This window comes from Nansenia antarctica, assembly GCF_963989245.1.
Source record: "Nansenia antarctica genome assembly, chromosome: 5".
Classification (NCBI taxonomy): Eukaryota; Metazoa; Chordata; class Actinopteri; order Argentiniformes; family Microstomatidae; genus Nansenia; species Nansenia antarctica.
The window spans coordinates 13,681,484-13,701,728 of record NC_137690.1 but is presented as its reverse complement, the minus strand read 5'-3'; the positions used below and the strand labels follow the sequence as shown (position 1 = coordinate 13,701,728).

The 20,245-nt window shown below is 48.0% G+C and overlaps 1 protein-coding gene across 1 annotated transcript in view; it reads right to left on the bottom strand.

The window, feature by feature from the left end:
- The window catches only part of LOC308157759 (importin-11-like), a gene marked incomplete at both ends in the record, with an annotated part of 254,304 nt that extends 234,628 nt beyond the window's left edge, over window positions 1–19,676 (bottom strand). Inside the window, 7 exons of the mRNA XM_080531366.1 lie at window positions 3,029–3,232; window positions 4,605–4,677; window positions 6,433–6,533; window positions 9,094–9,243; window positions 17,182–17,315; window positions 18,306–18,591; window positions 19,443–19,676. Coding sequence (XP_080387492.1) covers window positions 3,029–3,232; window positions 4,605–4,677; window positions 6,433–6,533; window positions 9,094–9,243; window positions 17,182–17,315; window positions 18,306–18,591; window positions 19,443–19,676 — 1,182 coding nt within the window. The remainder of the gene's footprint in view (window positions 1–3,028; window positions 3,233–4,604; window positions 4,678–6,432; window positions 6,534–9,093; window positions 9,244–17,181; window positions 17,316–18,305; window positions 18,592–19,442) is intronic.
- Window positions 19,677–20,245: the final 569 nt, after the last annotated feature.

Here is a 20,245-nt window from a genome sequence, read left to right as displayed (position 1 = left end):
TGAAATTTTCCATTCTTGTATACAGTATTTTCACACTAGTGCAAAAATCTTGAATGCAGAGCCATTTGTGTTAAGCATTAATGGCCTTTTAAAATCAACAAAGATGTGTGAGCGTGCAGAATTGTAGAGTATGAGCTATCTTGCCTATGTGAGTCTGTGTGGGTGTGAGTGTGCTTGTGTTTTTTTTGTGTGCCTATGCTGTGTGTGCGAGTGTGCTTTTATGTCCGTGTGTGTGTGTGTGTGTGTGTGTGTGTATGTTCTTATGCCTGCAAACTTCTATGAGCGTGGAGGAAGATGACAGATTTTTATAAAGGCAAACTATTCCCTCCATTTGCATGTGTTATCAAAACGCTTCCTCATCCTAGCAGCGAGAGCTCACACAAACTGAAGCCAATGATAGAATGTGCAGCTCATTTCATCCGACGATTCCCTGCTTACAAGACACCATAATGTGGGATATTGCTCATCTATTGGTATTCATAAACAAAAGGCATTCAATAACCATCACCCCTGTTCTTCCCGGCTCATTACGTGTGAAAAACTGAAACAAGTAATGCACACTGTCACTGTTCCAACTCACCGACCACTCAATCACTGTAAATTTGAGAGTAACAAGCCCTCAATGGAATAAATAAGCAATTTTATATTTTCATTAAACAGCCAATAACACAGTTCTTTTTACACCAATAACACCATGTTGTGAAAGGAAAGAGATCCGGCAGAATGAAATAGCTTTTCAATAACCTAAACAAAACAACTGTATCCTGATTTTCAGAAGAAGAAATGCTTTTAGACTGTTGAGACAGCAATGTTTGAAGTTCTATGGAGTCGGAATTCATTTCTTGACGAATATTGCATCAATGATTAAATGAACCCAAATGTGAAATATCACAAATTAATTAAGTTGGATTTCATTTTCTGCCTGAAAATATTGTATCATTGATGAAATAAATCCAAATGACAATACCAGTCCTGGCCAAGGCACAGGTTGGACGAAGTTTAGTAGGCACAAAATAGAGAAGATTTTGTTTCCCCATAACTGAAATATAATCTAATTATATTTCTATGGTCTCTAGCAGTGATCAGTTGACCGGTAGACCACTCCAGCTGGTGCTCCGGGTGTTAATAGGATCATTAATGAGATAAATCACTGCTCTATGATGTAAGTCACTCAAGAACACCGTCTCTCAGACAGACAACCCTTCCTGTTCACCTTCACAACCGGAGCCCCAGAGAGCAACACAGGTGACATGTAAGGTAATACCCATGGCTCTGTTCTTAACCACAGACTGGCTTTACACACTTCCATCAATTCCCCATCACCCGAAACACAGTCTGACTTCTAGAAGTCTCTACAGAGTTCCACAAGTTCCCCATCATCAGAACCACAGTCTGGCTTTTAGAAGCCGCTACATTTCCAGAAGCTTGCAACCAACCACCAACAGTGCTTACACATTGCTTTAAGCAACTAGTCTATATAAAGCAAAGATTATAGATTTATAAGACTAAATTGCTCATGTGGTGGTGAGATAATCATACACCGATTTTCAAACATCGTGTGATATACTGTACAGGGAATTTGTGAGTGAGTGTTAGTGGAATTTGTGATGCTTTTATCCTACAGTTCAATAGCATATCTTAGAAGTTCACGATTCCAATTCCCCTCGCTCACACTCCTTCCCTCCCTCCCTCCCTCCCTTCCTCCCACCATCCCTCCTTCATTCCTTCTCCCTTTCCTATACCTCCTCCGCCCTTTTTCCCTTCAACCAAGCTATTTCTACCCTTCCCCTTCTCTTCCCTCCACGCACCTCTCGCTTCTCTCCACTCTCATTTCACTCCCCCTCTATCTATCCCTTCCCTCCTCCCTCCATCACTCAGTAACTGCTCCTCCACTCCCTGCATCCTAATCGGCTGAGTCTCGTGAGGCTGGCAGTCTTTATAGGCAGTAGCAGCAGCAGTAGCAGCAGCAGCAACATAAGCCCAGTGGCCATTAACACCAAGAGCCAGTTAATATGCTGCTGTTCTATCCTGACCTGGGGGGGGCCTTAAAACACCTGCTTCTCAGATTTACACAACTGCGGCTGCCTCTGTCATCAAGCTTTATCTCCTCTCCTTCTCACTGGGTGGTTAGAGGGGGAGAGCTGGGCACATATGCAATTGACATGCTTTAACACAGAGAGGGAGGCAGAGACAAGTATGTGGAGAACTCGTATGGGGGATTAGATGCAGACAGGAAGAGTGATAGAGAAGGTGGGAACAAGAGATAGAGAGAGTGAGGGAGATAGACAGGGGGTTAAGTGAGAGGGCCTGACAACTCCAAACTTTTGAACTAGAGATTTAAATTATTCATTGTTAGAGGACCTCAGAGGTGAGAAACGTGGCTGAGGAAAATAGCTGAGATATTATTCATTCTTTAATTTTCTTTAGAGATGTGAAGCCCTATTCTTTTTCAAACCTAGCTCTGCATTACCGCAGATATGCTTGTGTTGGTTTGGAAGGACTAACACTAGGCAAATCTGCCGTGGTACTTTCTCATCAACACTGCTACAGAACTATGTAGATAATATCTAGTATTATGTGTGTGTGTGTGTGTGTGTGAAGTGTATCTTCAAACAAGATGTACCTAGCATTTGATCTACAGAACGCACTTGGAAGCTGTTTTCCAAATACAATCTGGACAACGATTTTGAGGTAAAAAATCTGTGAAGTTCCTTTGAAGTCCCTTTAATGTGTCGCAGACTGCCCAGTCTGACATCCCTGTTATTTTTCTTATGTTGCGGTCTTATCTTCTTTAAAAAATAAAAAATAATACTGAGGAAAACATTGTGTCACTTCAAAGTGGGAGGATATCTGTTCAGTTTTTCACACCGGCTGGCAAACTCTCGCACACGCACACACACCTTTTGGAGATTTGATCCGGTATTTGTGAGAGGTCTCACAGCAACTAAACAGCATCCCCCAGAGGCAAAGACTGTCACTACACCAGAGGGCGGGGGGGGGGGTTCGATAGATAAAAAAGCATCCTTACATCCTGGAAGAGTCGCTTGTCCGCAGCCAGGCGTTTGGATGCTAGGGTCTTGGTTACGTGGTAGAAGGTGAGCAGGGCTCTGTGTTGCTGCAGGCCGTCCTGGCCCTTCACTGAGTCTAGCAGGATGGGGATGAGCTCCGGCCACTGACGGGGACAGTCCAGACGAGCCACCTTGGCGATCAGGACCGCTATCTGGGTCGCTATCTGTCAATACAAACAAACAACACACAACAGGTAAGCGATATAGCTAACAGACAGACTCTAGTACAATAAGCCAACGTTCGCAAGCAGTTAAATGGAATACAGGTTGGCTAGGGAAATGAGCCTCATAAAATATTCCTTTTTAGCATTTGCATAAATGCTAATTAACAGGATGCCCTTGTGAATCAGGACTGAATCATACTGTAACATTGCAGTGTGTGTGTGTGTGTGTGTGTGTGTGTGTGTGTGTGTGTGTCTTCTGCAGTATTGGCTGCCTTAGACTCCAGTGGGAGGCAGACTAACGAGACTGGCCAGACAGCTTCTCCAATAAAGCCCAGCGACTGCACAGATGGCAGTGGCAATAAAGACTAACAATATTTGTAAAGGCATGTGTGTGTATGGTGATAAATGGTTAGTACACACATTTTAAAGCTTAACAGCAGGGAGGCATCACAGGAAAATGTATCTGGAGACAAAAAAGGGACTTTTGTCTGCACACACAGCAAACTGACAGTGTAAGTGATGTTGTGTTTCAGTCTTGATTCATAAAAGCTTCTGGTTAGATAACTTTGATGGCTAATGCTAAAAAGGAATGTCCTATTACGCACTGTTCATTTCTCTGGCCAACCTGTACGCATGCAGGTCTCTCAGCCTACAACATACAACAATTCCTCTAACCACAGCAGCACACACACACACACACACACACACACACACACACACACACACACACACACACACACACACACACACACACCTCCAGCAGATGGGTAAGGACAGGGACAGGTGAGACATGGTGTTTTAATGTCAGTCATTGCTCTCCATATGGGTCTAGAGTCTAGACACTACTGATGGCCTTCCCTATGGGCCACTGTGAGCTGCATTAACGAGGCTGTATAGGACTAGGCCTGCTGACCAATCTAATTGACATATAGGAGGTTGCATTACGGACTGATTCTTTTTATTTAGCTGATCACAAGTCATATGAAATTTGAGAAAAGTCGCTACAGGTTCATTTAACAGTGTTGTTTAAGAGTGCTTAGTGCAACAGTGCTTAGTTTATGACATCAGACACTTCAGCTCTCTCGATTATCCATTTCGACATTCACAGTGAAATCCTGAGTGGCGAGGATAATGGACCTCATATGATATTAAGTTATCCCCATCCACTCATTGCCAGAGACCTGCCCGTCCGCCTCTACACCAACTGAAACTCTGCTGAACGAAATAACCAACTTTAGCGGCCATACCCACTAAAACTTACTGCAAATTGGGGACGGGAAACCCATCCCACCCAGCATCTCTGACAGCTGCAACAGGACAGACTTGGACCATCATGGACCATCATGGAAGACCACGGACCAACGTCACTCACCTGGTTAACTGGCTCATTGAAGTTTGTGATGAGGCCAGCCCGCAGTAAGGTCTTCTCCTCTTCTGACAGGGCACTGCAGAGACACACATACCCTCAGCGATCGGTGGTACAACGTAACAGTCCACAAAATTGGATGATTTCAGTTTTTAAGAAGCCACCCAAATGATAGATTAAACTGACCTCCTGACGCCTCAATGTGAGGAGAGAGGAGAGGGGGAGGGGGAGAGAGAGAGAGAGGGAGAGAGTGAGAGACAGAGAGATGGCAAAGAGACAGAAAGAAAGAGAGAGAAGAGACTAACGTAGACTAACTACCGCAGAATCACTATCAGCTTCTAGCCAGACAGGCGGCGGAACGAGAGATCGATTATTATTACATTTCCTGTTAATTTCCAGAATCTTCTATTTGAGAGAGAAGGGATGATGTGGCGTGGTATTCTATCAGCTGGGTGTGCAATAGCATTGGCTTGGCTTTGCTCTGGTGCCTGATATTGCACACCGCTGATATCCTTCGAGAGACCTTCTGCTTTGAATCCAATTTCCAGCACAGCCAAAAGCAGGGGGGGGGGGGATTAATACAGAGGGAAGATATGAAAATATCAGGCCGGTGATATCTGTCCCTGTGTGAACCGCTAAACACTCCGTCACAGGGATGCTGGGCAAAGAATCACCCCCCTCCCACCCTCCTTCAACAGACACGAGTAAGTGAAGAAAGTGGTGGGGTGTGTGTGTGTGTCTGTATGTGGGGGTGGCGGGGGATGATAAGAGAGAGAGAATGCTAAGATTGACCCTGTCTCCTTCAGCAGAGGAAGAGAGACGGAGAAAAGGAAGGGAGGGAGGGAGAGAGAGAGAGAGTGAATTAGGAAGACAGGGAGTAGTCTGTCTTATCTAAGCTAAGACGTAGTACTGTACCACTACCCTTTTCTCCTTCAAAAGAGAAGCGTGGGGGGGGGGGATGATTACAGAAGTAGGGGAACAAGTGGAGGAATAAAAAGATAAAAGAAAAGAAAAGATAAAAGCGAGAAGGAGGGATAAAAACAAATAAGAGAGGTAATGAGAGAGAGAGAGAGAGAGAGAGAGAGAGAGAGAGAGAGAGAGAGAGAGAGAGAGAGAGAGAGGTGTAATTGTGAATACATCTCAGACTTGGGGAGGTGAGGGGAACATGAGGGATTAGGGAAGTGAGTCTAATAAGAAAACGAAAGAAACGTTTTAAAAAGTGAGGCGGTGCAGTACAATGAAACCAGAGATCCCAACCCTCGGATAGAAGTTGGCAACTTCTTTGCCAGCTCAAGCTCATTGCACAGTCTTTAAGAGAACACAAAGCAACAAAGGCATCCGACACAAAACACAGGAGTTCAACAATTCCAATGAACTCTCCAGAGTCCATACCTATACAAGGCAGGAGGAACAAACTTTGGAGAAAGAGTAGAAAAGGTATGTGGGGGGAGGGGGGGGGGGGGGGGGGTAAAAAAGTAGCTTGTGCTTGCTGATGCAGAATTGATTGCCTAAGAACCTGTTTAATGCATGTTTCCATCTCTTGGGTTTAAGAACAGACATTAATTATGTTCCATTCAATAAACAATTAGAAAGCCAGCATCCCAAACACAATCCCATGTGTTCTCATTCAGAACACGACCCCTTAGGTTTGAATGGAAAGCAACACAAAAGGGTTGAATTTAGCAGAAGAAGAGAGTAGAGAGGAAAAGCACTCATTGGTGTAAAAGCTAAAAGAGAGAGGGGGAAAGAGAAGGGGAGGAAGAACAGAAGGTTGAAAGGAGAGACGGTAGGGAGGGGTGGAGGGAAGGAGAGAGAGAGGAGGGCAGGTACTCACTGAGGTGCCACTCTCCTCCAGTATCGGTCGATGCCGTTTTTGAAGTAGAGCACGGCCAGCCACCTGACGTTGACGTCCAACATGTGGTTGTTGAAGATGTTCTACAGGACAGAGAACATATTCATCACCTCAGATGCACTGGTCATGTCCTGAAGGCACATCTAGATACCAGCTACTGATGCAAGACTGCACTGTCTGGATGGGGTTGAAGATGGGAAGATATGTCACATATCTTGACCAGTGGCTGGTGAAAGGGGGAACAAGTCGGCAACCAATCAAAACGTTCCGACTTTTTTTTACAAAGCCATCACTTCAATGAACAGAAACTCAACTGACTATGTACGACAGAGTTAGGAAAGGGATGTGGGGATGGTAATAACTGAGGAGGTGTGGATACAAGCTTGGTAAGCCCAATGCTCTACCACTAACTCACTGACTTGGAGGGATTTTTATTGGAAGAACCTGATTCGCTTTTTTAACACTAAAGCTTAAGTCCAAATTCACTAGGTCCCAACATCCTTGTTGGAGGGAGTGCGGATCAATGCAAGTTGACCATGCACACATTTTCTGGTTATGTCCATGTATTCAATCTTTTTGGGAAGAAGTGAGTGATTTAATGTCTAAGATTCTGGCAGAAAACATTGATATGTCTTTTTCCTGTCTGTATCTGGGAATATTACCTGAAGGTTTATGTATAAGTGATGCCTACCTCCTCAAAATTATCTTGGTTGCTTGCAAAAAAGCTATTACCAATGCTGGCTTCGGAGAAATCCCCCTACCGTGGACATTTTTACAAAAATTGTTAATAATGTATGCTCAGAAAGAAAAAGGAGAAAAGTATTGGAGGAAATGGGATTGTTATTTTAAGAAAACGGACACTGATTAGGGTTTATATATACTGTATATTGTACCGTAGTTATTCATTTTCTTTTTGTTTAAATACATTTTATTTCTCTCTCACTTAACTAAATCTCTGTAACAAACTACCTGTCTAACCGTCATCAATGATCACGGTTCCTGAACATGACCTCATGATATCTGCCCCACAAGTTTGTGTTCTTTGTTTGTTTATGTATGATGTTTTTCTGTTTGTGTGGTATGTTATGACTGAAATGTTTCAGAATTTTTTTTAAGTATATTAAAAAATGTTCCGACTTTTATTTTGAAACAACGGGAATACATTTCAACACTGTTGAAAATCACAACACACTCGCTAGTCAAGCCAAAATATTGCAATGCAATGGGATTCGGTGAGTAATCCCCATTACTACCTAGTTAACTATAACACTATTTTAAATTGTTAGCAGGTTCACAAAACAAGCTGTGTTAAGTTGACCAGCGAGTGTGTCATTGATTTTCAACAACGCTGAAATGTATTTAAATTTTTCAAAATAAAAGTCCAAACATTAAATCGTCTGTCGCCCCTTTCACCAGCAGCTGTCACATATTTCTTTTAACTTTGATAGAACAGTAATAGGGTTGAAAATAGGTCAGCCAGGTTTTAACAGAAGAAAAAGGGCATTCACAGTGTGAGAACATGCCCTTACCAGAGAACTCCTTAGAGATAGAGAGCCTTAGTGACAGCTGACTCACTCTCTCTCTCTCTCTCTCTCTCTCTCTCTCTCTCTCTCTCTCTCCACACACTCACACACACACACACACACACACACACACACACACACACACACACACACACACACACACCTCTCTTCCACACCCTCTACCTCTTCAACCGTTACCATTTCCTCTATCTCTTCCTCTCCAGCACTTTTTAGTATTCGACAAAGCTGCACCCTTTTATTGATTAATGTAATGACTAATTTGTAGATTACTCTTACTTTTTTTGGGCTTGTTAATAAATTACTTTTGTACATTTGTTACAAAATAAATATTATTTATATATTGTGCAATGCTCAGGCAAGTCAGTTTCCATTTCTTGTTCAAACGATTACTAATTATGTTTAATATCTGTGTTCCATTTAAACTGGAGACAAGTTCAGTTCGCTTAGACTAGTCAGTGGCATCTACGGAGCCAGTTTATTTGTTATGTTCTGAACCTGGTGTGCCTTTTTGAAACTGCCCTTCTTTTTGAAACTGCCCTGTTTTCTGTTCAATTCAGGTTAGAATTCATGTGCCCCTTTTTCTTCTAACAATGAAGATTGTGTTTTGTTTTGTGTGTGGGCTCAACACATGCTCAACTTAACTTAAAAGCCTCACAAGCAACTCTCAAAATCCCAGCTATGTTCCAATAAAAAGTACATTCATGTAACTGCTTTGGAGTAAATTCTTAATGTAAACATTGATGTTTTTAACAATGCAACATGTTAGAGGGTTCCTTGAACAATTTATAGCATTAGTTCTGAGAACCTCTTTCATATTCAAGCAAAATTGGTATTGTAACTAAATAATGAAATCGAATCGGGACCTTGTGAATCGGAATCTAATTGTTTTGGGAAATCAGTGGCGATACCCAGCGCTAGCTAAAAGGACCACATAATTCAAGAGAACAGAAATCAGATATGGATTTCTCCTTGTTAGAGGAGGCATCACAAGTTCAGTGTTTTAGCAGCTCAGCCATTGCATAAATAAAATCCTATTGAGAAGCAGGCAGTTGACCAAATTAATTCTCTGTGCGTGCGTGCGTGCGTGCGTGCGTCCTACCAGCAGAACAGAGTAGAAGCCAGGCTGAGTCTCCCACTGTCGGAGCTGCTCCTCTGCAGGCTTCAGTAGGGCCGTGTCCTGGCTGGTGGCCTGGGTCAGAGCCTGCAGGACCACCGTACTGGCACTCTCTATATCCGTCACTGGATACACCTGGGGAGAGGAGAAGAGAAGGAGGAGGGGGGGGGGGCAGAGTGAAGGAGAGATAATAGGAAGAAGAGGAGGGTGGGATGGAGATAGTGAGAGATAGATGGTGATTAGAAGTGGCTGGTGAACTGGTACTTTCCTTCCAGATGCACCTCGGAAGAAATGTAGCAAGGAAAGGAAATTTTTGCTGTAGGCTCCATCTGAATTGCATGTAATGCCCCTCCTCCTCTGCCCGTACTATTGTTTACAAACCATTGAAAACATGATATCATGGAGTTAGTTGAGGAGGTTTTCGATGGCAGCATTTCACAGTAGAACAGTGTGCATTCAACCATCTATTTTTTGGCGTGTTTGAAATCCCCGCCTGCATTTGAAGCACTCCTCTCTACAGTATGTTGGTAGAATCTGCATATTGCTGGTAAAACCTCCTCCCATCAACACTCTCCCATGAGTGTGCAGTCAGACTCTCAATTTTAATAGAGTCTGACTTAGTGAAAGTAGTGTTATGGTGTCAGGGGCATTATAACAAGGAACTTCAGTCAACATAACGGTGTTATGCCAATATACCATGGCATAACACTTCAAACAAGTTGAGTGTTGAAGCCAGAGAGGGCCTACACCTAGTTACGAGGGGCCTACCCCTCGTTTCGGAGTGCCACTTGCTTTTCGGCTTGCCCCTCGGAAGAGAGTCACAAGGGGTAATATTCCCTTATGAAATGGGATAACCCTTCAACCCTGATACATCATCAGTAGTAGAAAAGCATAGACGCTCGAGATTCCTTCACAATGCTATCAATCTATCAAACAAGTCAGCAAATAAAAAATAACAATGCTTCATTATCAGGCCATGTCTGAATAGCGGTGTTCTATTGGCCAGCAACCTGTCATACCCTGCCAGTCTGCACTGATATAGGAGAACAGTGCAACAACTTTGCAGCTGAATATTAGTTACGTTTCAGGCGTTATCTGCCATTAAAGGGGGGAAATGTGACATGGAACTGTGTCAAATGCGGGACTGTCGTGCATAAATCAGCTTTAAAACATCGTAAAACAACGTCAGATAGCTAACATTAGACACACAGCCAGACACAGGTAGGCTATAATGGCGATTTATTTGTTATGCTTGAAATAAATAAATAAAAGGTCTATAATACATTGAAATTACATTAAACTAAGATAATATGATCATTGTCATTTGTTTAAATCTTTATTAACAAAGAAAATAATTACATGTGGTAAGTAAGTAAGTAAAGCTTTATTTATATAGCCTAGCACCTTTCATACAAGAAATGCAGCTCAAAGTGCTTTACAACAGGAATAAGAACATAAATTGAATATAAAAACATATACAAGCATAGAATGAATATAAAAGCAGGGGAAAACAGTCAAAAGAAAAGGTAAAAATTTACATTTCTTACACACTATGTGATACATGTCATACAAATACACTACTATATATTATTTTAGCCCCCTCAGTGAGTGTAGTCACGCTAGTATGGGACCTGCACCTGTGGTACACGCTACCCCACCCGCAATGTACTGCCCTCTCACTTGGTTGCAGGGTATTTCAACCGGGGCCTGGTTACCCCTTAATATCCAGGACAATCGTCCCTTCCTGGGGCCTGGTTACCCCTTAATATCCTTAAGCCTAACTTGGATCTCGGCGGGCCTGGTTACCCCTGAAATCTAGTATCCAGGACCTACTGTCCCTTCCTTAAGCCTAACTTGGATCTCGGCGGGCCTGGTTCCCCCTGAAATCTAGTATCCAGGACCTACTGTCCCTTCCTTAAGCCTAACTTGGCTCTCGGGGGGCCTGGTTACCCCTGAAATCTAGTATCCAGGACCTACTGTCCCTTCCTTAAGCCTAACTTGGATCTCGGCGGGCCTGGTTACCCCTGAAATCTAGTATCCAGGACCTACTGTCCCTTCCTTAAGCCTAACTTGGATCTCGGGGGGCCTGGTTACCCCTGAAATCTAGTATCCAGGACCTACTGTCCCTTCCTTAAGCCTAATCAGATCTCGGCGGGTCTGGTTACCCCTGAAATCTAATATCCAGGGATTCCAGGACCTAGTATACTGTCCCTTCCTTTAGCCTACATAGACCTCGGCGGGTCGAGGTCCATCACTAGTATGTGAATATAAAAGCAGGGGAAAACAGTAAAATATTTAAAGTGCAATAGCTGGCAAATGAGCAGTGGGCAGGTGCAGATAAGCTAGTTGAAGGCTATATTGAAGAAGTGCGTTTTTAGCTTTCTTTTAAAAAATATTTAGTGAGCTGGCTTCCCTGATCTCTAAAGGTAATGTGTTCCAAAGCTTTGGGGCATAGTTGGCAAAGGCTGCGCTCCCGATCTTCTTCTGACTGTTGCTGGGAACCTCTAATAAATCTGCGATAGATGATCTTAGTGTTCTTGAGGTCTTTTTTAAATGCACCCAACCCAAATCTGGCGAGTGGCAAGCCCATGGGCTCGTTGGTAACGTTAGTCCGCCAGTAGTCTCGCATAGCCAGATCTATCTCCACACTTCACTTCGCACTGGACACACTCGTGTACAAGATTGTGCGCGAGTGTGCGCGTGCGACGCGAGAGTTTTTGCAGGGTGAGATGTCTGCAGATGGAAAGTAAGCAAGTTGGAAAGTAAATAATGTTTTACGAGCTGTGTTTTTATACTTTTGTGAGTTTGTGTATGTGTGAAATGTCACGAAGATTATCTAGTGTAATATTTAATATAGTTAGTGATAAAAGGGATTATTTAAGAAAATACAGTATTTTGTAGTTTTTGTCAGAGAAATAAATGAAATAGCCTAATCTTTTTCTGTCATAATTTGTCTGCAATATAATTTTGTTCGAAAAAATCGTGAGAAAATCGTATTGTGAACCCAGTATCGTGAATCGTATCGAATCGTGAGTTGAGTGCATCGTTGACTCGTTGTCATTTCAACATTGTTTGATTTCGTTCAAATGTTTCAAGTTCTTACTACTAACCATACTATATGGATATATAGACGGAGAGAGCGTGGAGAGAGTCTCAACCCTCCGATTCCTGGGACATCACATGCGGGATGACCTGGCCTGGAAGGACAACACAAAAGGCACCATCAAGAGGGCACAACAGCGGCTATACACCCTGAGATGCCTCAGGAAAGAACACAACAAGCAGGAGATACTGGTGGCCTTCTACCGCGGCGCAGTAGAGAGCATCCTCACCTACGGCATCTGCAACTGGTTCTACAGCTGCACAACAGCGGAGAGAAACGCACTACAGAGAGTCGTGAGAACAGCACAGAAGATCACCGGCGCCCCCCTCCCCTCTCTGGAAGAGCTGTACAACACACGCTGTCTCAGGAAGGCCTCCAAGATCTCCAGGGACCCGACCCACCCTGGGCACGTACACTTTATCAGGCTGCCCTCGAAAAGGAGGTACAGGACCCCGGCCGCTAAGACAAACAGACTGAAGAACTGCTTCTACCACAGGGCCGTCAAGGCCCTGAACACAGCAAAGGCCTAAGTTCTGGGCCCAGGACAGTCCGGACGGATTGTATGGCAGCTAGTGCTGAGGCACAAACATGTACATTTCAAGCCTGCAAACTGTGACACTTTAAATAACGTGAAAAAATACTTTTGTGCAATATGACAACCCTAGTTGACTATCTGTGCAGTATAGTACAGTGGATTGTGTACATAGCCTTTATTTATGTAAACCAGCTCCTTACCTTCTTGTGATTTTATTCTTTTTCTAAATGTGTTTTTTTCCCCTTTCCTAACACCAGGGGAGCCACCCCTCCTAAATTTCGTTGTTTGGTACCTGTACTGTAGCAATGACAAATAAAGTCCATTCCATTCCATTCATAATACATTGTGTGTGTGCGTGTGTGTGTGTGTGTGTGTGTGTGTGTGTATATATATATAAAGGAGCCTTCCAGCTCAGACAGCTGTCGACAGGACACTTCGCTATCAATGATGTCAGCTAGCTAATAATATGCTAATCAAGGCTGGCAAATCTTAGCTAAAAAGTAGCTCTCAAATAAAGACATTAGTTAGTTAGAGTTAGTATATCGTTCTGCCCCATAAGTTGCGCTTCTCATGCATGTTCATTTGGCAACATGGGATAATAACATGGCACTACAATCACGCCTGAGCACCAACGTGCCTGTCAACAGTAATATATGTGAATGACATGTCATCAGCATGTGATTGCAATTTGTTCCTGTTCGCGGATGACTCGGCTCTGCTGGTCTCTGACAGGGACATATTGCAGGTGGAAAAAGCGCTAAGCACTGAACTGAGTAGAATCTGCATCTGGCTAGCTGACAATAAACTATCAATACACCTAGGTAAAACTGAAACCATCCTATACGGATCCCCATCTAAACTCAGAAAGGCTGTACATTTCAAAATAAAAGTGGGTAACATTAATATCACAAGAAAAGAGGATATTACATACCTGGGCTCCATCTTAGAAGCAAATCTTTCCGGAGATAAAATGGCAGCAAAAGTAATCAAAAAAGTGAACCATAGAACTAGATTCTTGTACAGGATATCCTCACTTGTCAGTAAAAACACACTGAGGACCCTATCAGGAGCTCTCATTCAATGTCACTTCGACTATGCCGTAACATCATGGTACTATAGAACCACAAAGGCCCAAAAAACAAGACTCCAGACAGCCCAAAATAAACTGGTTAGGCTTTTGCTAGGCCTCAACCCTAGGACACATCTAACCGCTGCTCATTTTTTGAGCCTTGATTGGCTACGAGTAGTTGACAGAGTGCAGCAGCTTGCACTGGGCCTGGTCTTCAAGATACGCTACACCACAAAGACACCCAAGTACCTGTCAACATACTTCCAAAAAGTGAACAATGTCCACACATACAATACCAGAGGAAGCTCCACGAACCACGTTCAACCGCGTTGCACCACAAACAAGGGGTTAAACTCGTTTGCAAACTATGCAGTAAAAATGTGGAACGCCCTTCCTATAATCTTAAAGGAGTGCAAAACACTGCCCACCTTCAAAACCACTCTCAAAAAACATTTACAGGAGGCTGCAATCCGTAACTGGACCCTCTAAATCAAAAATCAGATTAAAAGACCCGAACTACCCACTGTACATACTTTGTGTTTTGTCCCCCGCCCCCACCTGTGGTGTATGTGTTATGGTAGCACTAGCAAAAGAGTCAAGTGTGGCAGAACCCCAGAACAGACGGACACAAGAGGCAAACTAACAATAAAAGGATTTATTAAAATGATGGACAAAAGAATAAACCTACTCTAACGGGGCCTAAGTGGGGGGAATGTGTGGATGCCAGAGAACTGGAAAATGTAAATGAGGTGTGAGTGGGACTGTACTCTATGTGTCTGGGTGTGAGTGTCTAGCGTGCAAAACTAGTGTGGTGTAGATATGTAGATGAGTGAAGTGTTGAAATATGTACGTGTACTAACCAGTCCAGAGCAGAGAGGGGGAATAGTCGGCAGGCAGGCAGACGGGGGGGTTAGGCAGGAGGAGTAGGCGGCAGGCAGGCAGGGGGTCAGGCAGGAGGAGTAGGCGGCAGGCAGGCAGGGGCATAGGCAGGAGGGGTGGTCGTTAGGCAGGCAGGGACATAGGCAGGAGACGTAGTCGATAGGCAGGCAGGGGGGTCCAGGCAGGGGGAGGCAGGTTCCCTTGGGGAGCGAGGATCAACAAAGAAAACAACTAAGGTTAGCAAAATAACAAACAAACAAAACTCTGAAGTGAAACTACTTGAACGGGAATAGACAACAGGGAGAGCCAAACTACTAACCACATGGGTCAAAATAATCAAGCGTCGGAGGAAGGTTTCTGGGGCTTCTTATAGGGCTGCCTCCTCCTGAGTTGATAGCTGGACCCAGCTGTCTCCACTTGAGCCTGATGAGGCTCAACGAGCGCCAACGAGGCAAGAGGGGGCGGAGCCGATGAGGGATTCACAACAGTACCCCCCCCCTTAGGGGAGGCACCTGACGACCGTCCTGGAGCGTCCGGGTGGGCCTGATAGAAATCCTCCAGGAGTGTGGGGTCGGCGAGGTAGGATGGGGGCACCCAGCTCCGGTCTTCGGGGCCGTAACCCACCCAGTCCACCAGATACTGGAACCCCCGTCCCCTACGGCGGACAGCCAGTAGGCGGTCAACCGTCCACACCTGGTCGCCATCCTTCAGGACCCGGGGAGGTGGGGGGGCTGGAACGGGGGGGGACAGGGGGCTAGTGGAAACAGGCTTGAGGAGGGACACGTGAAATACTGGGTGGACCTTGAGGGCAGGGGGAAGGTTTAATCGAACCGCTGCAGGGTTAATAATCCGGTCAATAGTGTAGGGCCCCACATAACGGGGATTTAGCTTACGGGAGGAGGTCTGGGCGGTCTGGAGGGGCAGGTCCCGGGCCAACAGCCAGACCTTCTGGCCGGGACGATAGGCCGGGGCTGGCACCCTCCGCCGGTCGGCACAGCGACGGGACCGCTCAGTGGCCCGCAGCAGAGCGGTCCGGGTGGTCCTCCAGATGCGCCGACACCGGCGGAGGTGGACCCTGGTGGACGGGACTGCCACCTCCAGCTCCTGTTGGGGAAAGAGAGGAGGTTGATAGCCCAAGGAGCATTCAAAAGGGGACATACCCGTGGCGGAGCTCTCCATGGTGTTGATGGCATACTCCACCCATGGTAGGTACTTGGCCCAGGAGGCGGGGTTGCTGGTGGTGACACAACGCAGGGCTGCCTCCAGGGCCTGGTTGGTCCGCTCGGCCTGTCCGTTGGACTGCGGATGGTATCCAGAGGTGAGGCTGACCGAGGCCCCAATTCCCTTACAGAAGGCCTGCCACACCTTGGAGATGAACTGGGGGCCCCGGTCGGACACAATGTTGTGGGGAATGCCGTGAAGCCTCACCACATGGAGCGTGAGGAGGTCAGCAGTCTCGGCCGCGGAGGGGAGCTTGGGAAGGGCGACAAAGTGGACAGCCTTGGAAAACCTGTCCACAATGGTTAGGATGGTGTCCTTACCCTTGGATAAGGGGAGCCCCGTAACGAAGTCTAAAGCGATGTGGGACCAAGGACGACCGGGGATAGGGAGGGGACATAGGAGGCCCGAAGGAGGACGATGGGAGGCCTTACTCCGGGAGCAGATGGTGCAGGCACCCACAAACTCCTTAACGTCCCCCCGGAGTGTGGGCCACCAAAAACGTCGGCTGATAAACTCCGCTGTCCGGTGGGAGCCAGGGTGGCAGGCAAAGTGACTAGAGTGCCCCCACTCTAGCACTTGCGGCCGGACAGTGGAGGGAACAAAAAGTCTGTGCCGGGGTCCGGTACCTGGGTCCGGCTCGGCACGCTGGGCCTGTCTGACCACCGACTCGATGGCCCAGGTGACGACACCTACCACCCGGGTAGGGGGGAGGATGGTGTCTTGGGTCACCGGCATATCCGGGGACTCCCCCGGGAACAGCCGGGAGAGGGCGTCCGCCCTGACGTTCTTTGACCCCGGGCGGTAGGTGAGGGTGAAGTCGAATCGGCTGAAGAACAGGGCCCAGCGTGCCTGTCTAGGGTTAAGCCTTTTTGCCGTCCTCATATAGGTCAAGTTCTTGTGGTCAGACCACACAAGGAACGGCAGCTTAGCCCCCTCCAGCCAGTGCCTCCACTCTCCGAGGGCAGCGTGGATGGCCAGCAACTCCTTGTTGCCCACATCGTAGTTCCTCTCGGCAGGGTCAAACCGGCGAGAGTAGTAGGCACACGGGTGGACCTTCTGGTCCTCCTCCGACCGCTGGGTGAGAACGGCCCCGACGCCCGTGTCTGAAGCGTCTACCTCCACGATGAACTGCCTGGCTGGATCCGGGTGGGCCAACACCGGCGCGGTCGTAAAGAGGCCCTTCAGGGTGGAGAAGGCCGCCTCAGCCTCAGGGGTCCAAGAGAACGGGCGAACAGTGGAGGTACAAGCAGTGAGAGGGGCCGCCACCTGGCTAAACCCCTTGATGAACCGCCGGGTAAACCCGGCGAACCCGAGGAAGCGCCGGAGTTGTGTTCGGTCGGTGGGTCGTGGCCACTCTGCCACCGCTTTAATCTTAGCCGGGTCGGCGCGCATTTGCCCTTCTTCCACGACGTTACCCAGGTACGTCACAGAGGAGGAGTGGAAGACGCATTTCTCCGCCTTGACGAAGAGACGATTCTCCAGGAGCCGTTGTAGGACCAGGCGCACGTGTTGGTGGTGTTCCTCCATGGTCGGGGAAAAGATCAGGATATCATCCAGGTAAACAACCACGAAAACATTTATCATGTCCCTCAGCACGTCATTGACCAGCTCCTGGAAGACTCCGGGGGCATTGGACAGGCCAAAGGGCATGACCAGGTACTCGAAGTGACCGAGGTGGGTGTTGAACCCGGTCTTCCACTCGTCCCCCTCCTTGACCCTAACCAGATGGTAGGCGTTGCGGAGGTCAAGTTTAGTGAACACCCGGGCGTGAGTGAGTGGCTCGAAAGTGGAACTCATAAGGGGGAGTGGGTATTTATTCTTAACAGTGATGGTGTTTAAACTACGAAAATCTATACAGGGCCTCAGGCCACCATCCTTCTTCGCCACAAAGAAGAAGCCCGCCGCGAGGGGGGAAGACGATGGTCGAATTACACCCGAGGCTAGGGACTCGGCTATATAATTGCGCATTGCCTCCTTCTCCGGGACCGAGAGGTTGTAGAGACGACCCTTGGGAAGGGCTGCCCCGGGAAGGAGGTTGATGGGACAATCATACGGCCGGTGAGGAGGAAGTGAAAGGGCGCGGTCCTTACTAAACACCATGGCCAGGTCAAGATACGTAGAGGGGACACCAGTGAGGTCCGGGGGAGAGACTAAGGGCCTGGGACCGCTGGACGGAGAGAGGGCGGAGCGTAGGCAGTTGGCATGACAGGGGATGCTCCAGCCCAAAATCCGTCCAGTGGTCCAGGAGATGTGGGGATCGTGTCTCTCCAACCACGGCCTACCTAATACTAGGGGTGCAGTGGGGGCGTGGAGGACAAGAAAACGTGCCGTCTCGACGTGATTACCGGACATGGTGAGGGTGAGGGATTCAGTGCTATGCGTGATCCTACCTAAGGGCCTCCCATCGATGGCTTGGGGGAACAAGGCATGGTCGAGGGGAACGAGCGGGATGCCGGCCTGACGAGCGAGGGTGATGTCCATCAAGCACTCGTCGGCCCCGGAGTCAATGAGGGCGCCGGCAGAAATGGACTCCTCACCCCAGGAGAGGGTGGCTGGGAACAGCCGGTTGTGGTTCTTGATGGGTTGGGGGATCGAGGCACGGCTCACCAAAAACCCCTCCTTTAGCGAGCCGGGTCTTTTGGCCGCGCCGGGCAGGTTCGGAGGACGTGTCCGGGTCTTCCGCAATACAGGCACAGCCCGCCCCGCATTCTCTGCTCTCTCTCTTCCTGAGAGAGGCGGGACCGGCCGACCTGCATGGGCTCCTCCGCTGACTCAGAGGTGGACGGGGCTGGGGAGAGCATGGGAACCCGAGGGGGCAGGGCCGAGTGGGCGGCCGCAAAACGGGGGAGAGAGGACGTGCGGCTGGGGACCGAGTGAGGGGGTCCCACGGCGCGTTGGCTGCGCTCCTGGCGGCGCTCCCGCAGGCGCTCATCCATTTGTAGGGACAAGGTGACCAGTTCTTGAAGGGAGCCTGGGCGGTCCCGGACGATAAGGTCCTTCACCGCCTCACTCAGACCCCGCCGGTAGGCGCAAAGGAGCGCTATGTCTCCCCACCCGCTGTCGGCGGCGAGGATCCGGAACTCTAGGGTGTAGTCCGCGACGGTCCTGGAGCCTTGCCGGAGTTCCAGCATCCTGGAGGCGGCGTCCGCGCCGTCAGAGGGGTGGTCAAACAAAAAGGAAAACTCCCGGCGGAACGCCTCGTAGTCCTGGGCAAGATGTGGGTCTCTGCCCACCACGGCTATGGCCCAGTCTAGAGCCTTGTCCACCAGGAGGGACATAACGAAGGCTACTTTAGCCTCTTCTGACCCATACTTGGACGGTTGGAAAGCAAAAAAAAGTTCACACTGGGTCAGGAACCCTCTGCCCAGATCAAAGTTCCCTCCAAAGGGTCGAGAGGTAACCAGGTTGGGCTCGGGTTGGGCGGGAGCTCGCCCTGGGGGGGCTGGAACCCCCGGTGAATCAGCAGGGGGAGCAGGGACTGCAGCTCCTCCAGGGAGCGTGTTCAGCCTCAGCTGGATGGAAGTCACCGCAGAGGCAAGAGTGCCCATCTGGACAGCAAGGGAGGCGAGAGCAGCTGAGGCGGAGGTGGACGACTTCTGGAGCTCAGCGATGTTACCCTGAACGGAGGGGAAAGCCTTACTCAACTCCGCCTGGAGGGACGCGAGCTCGGCCGCGTGGGCGGAAACAAGCTCGTCAACTGAATGGGACACTGGGTTGGGCTTAACTGCGGGCGTCTGCCCCGAGGTGCTGCCTTGACTCATAATGGCTTGATTATTCTGTTATGGTAGCACTAGCAAAAGAGTCAAGTGTGGCAGAACCCCAGAACAGACGGACACAAGAGGCAAACTAACAATAAAAGGATTTATTAAAATGATGGACAAAAGAATAAACCTACTCTAACGGGGCCTAAGTGGGGGGAATGTGTGGATGCCAGAGAACTGGAAAATGTAAATGAGGTGTGAGTGGGACTGTACTCTATGTGTCTGGGTGTGAGTGTCTAGCGTGCAAAACTAGTGTGGTGTAGATATGTAGATGAGTGAAGTGTTGAAATATGTACGTGTACTAACCAGTCCAGAGCAGAGAGGGGGAATAGTCGGCAGGCAGGCAGACGGGGGGGTTAGGCAGGAGGAGTAGGCGGCAGGCAGGCAGGGGGTCAGGCAGGAGGAGTAGGCGGCAGGCAGGCAGGGGCATAGGCAGGAGGGGTGGTCGTTAGGCAGGCAGGGACATAGGCAGGAGACGTAGTCGATAGGCAGGCAGGGGGGTCCAGGCAGGGGGAGGCAGGTTCCCTTGGGGAGCGAGGATCAACAAAGAAAACAACTAAGGTTAGCAA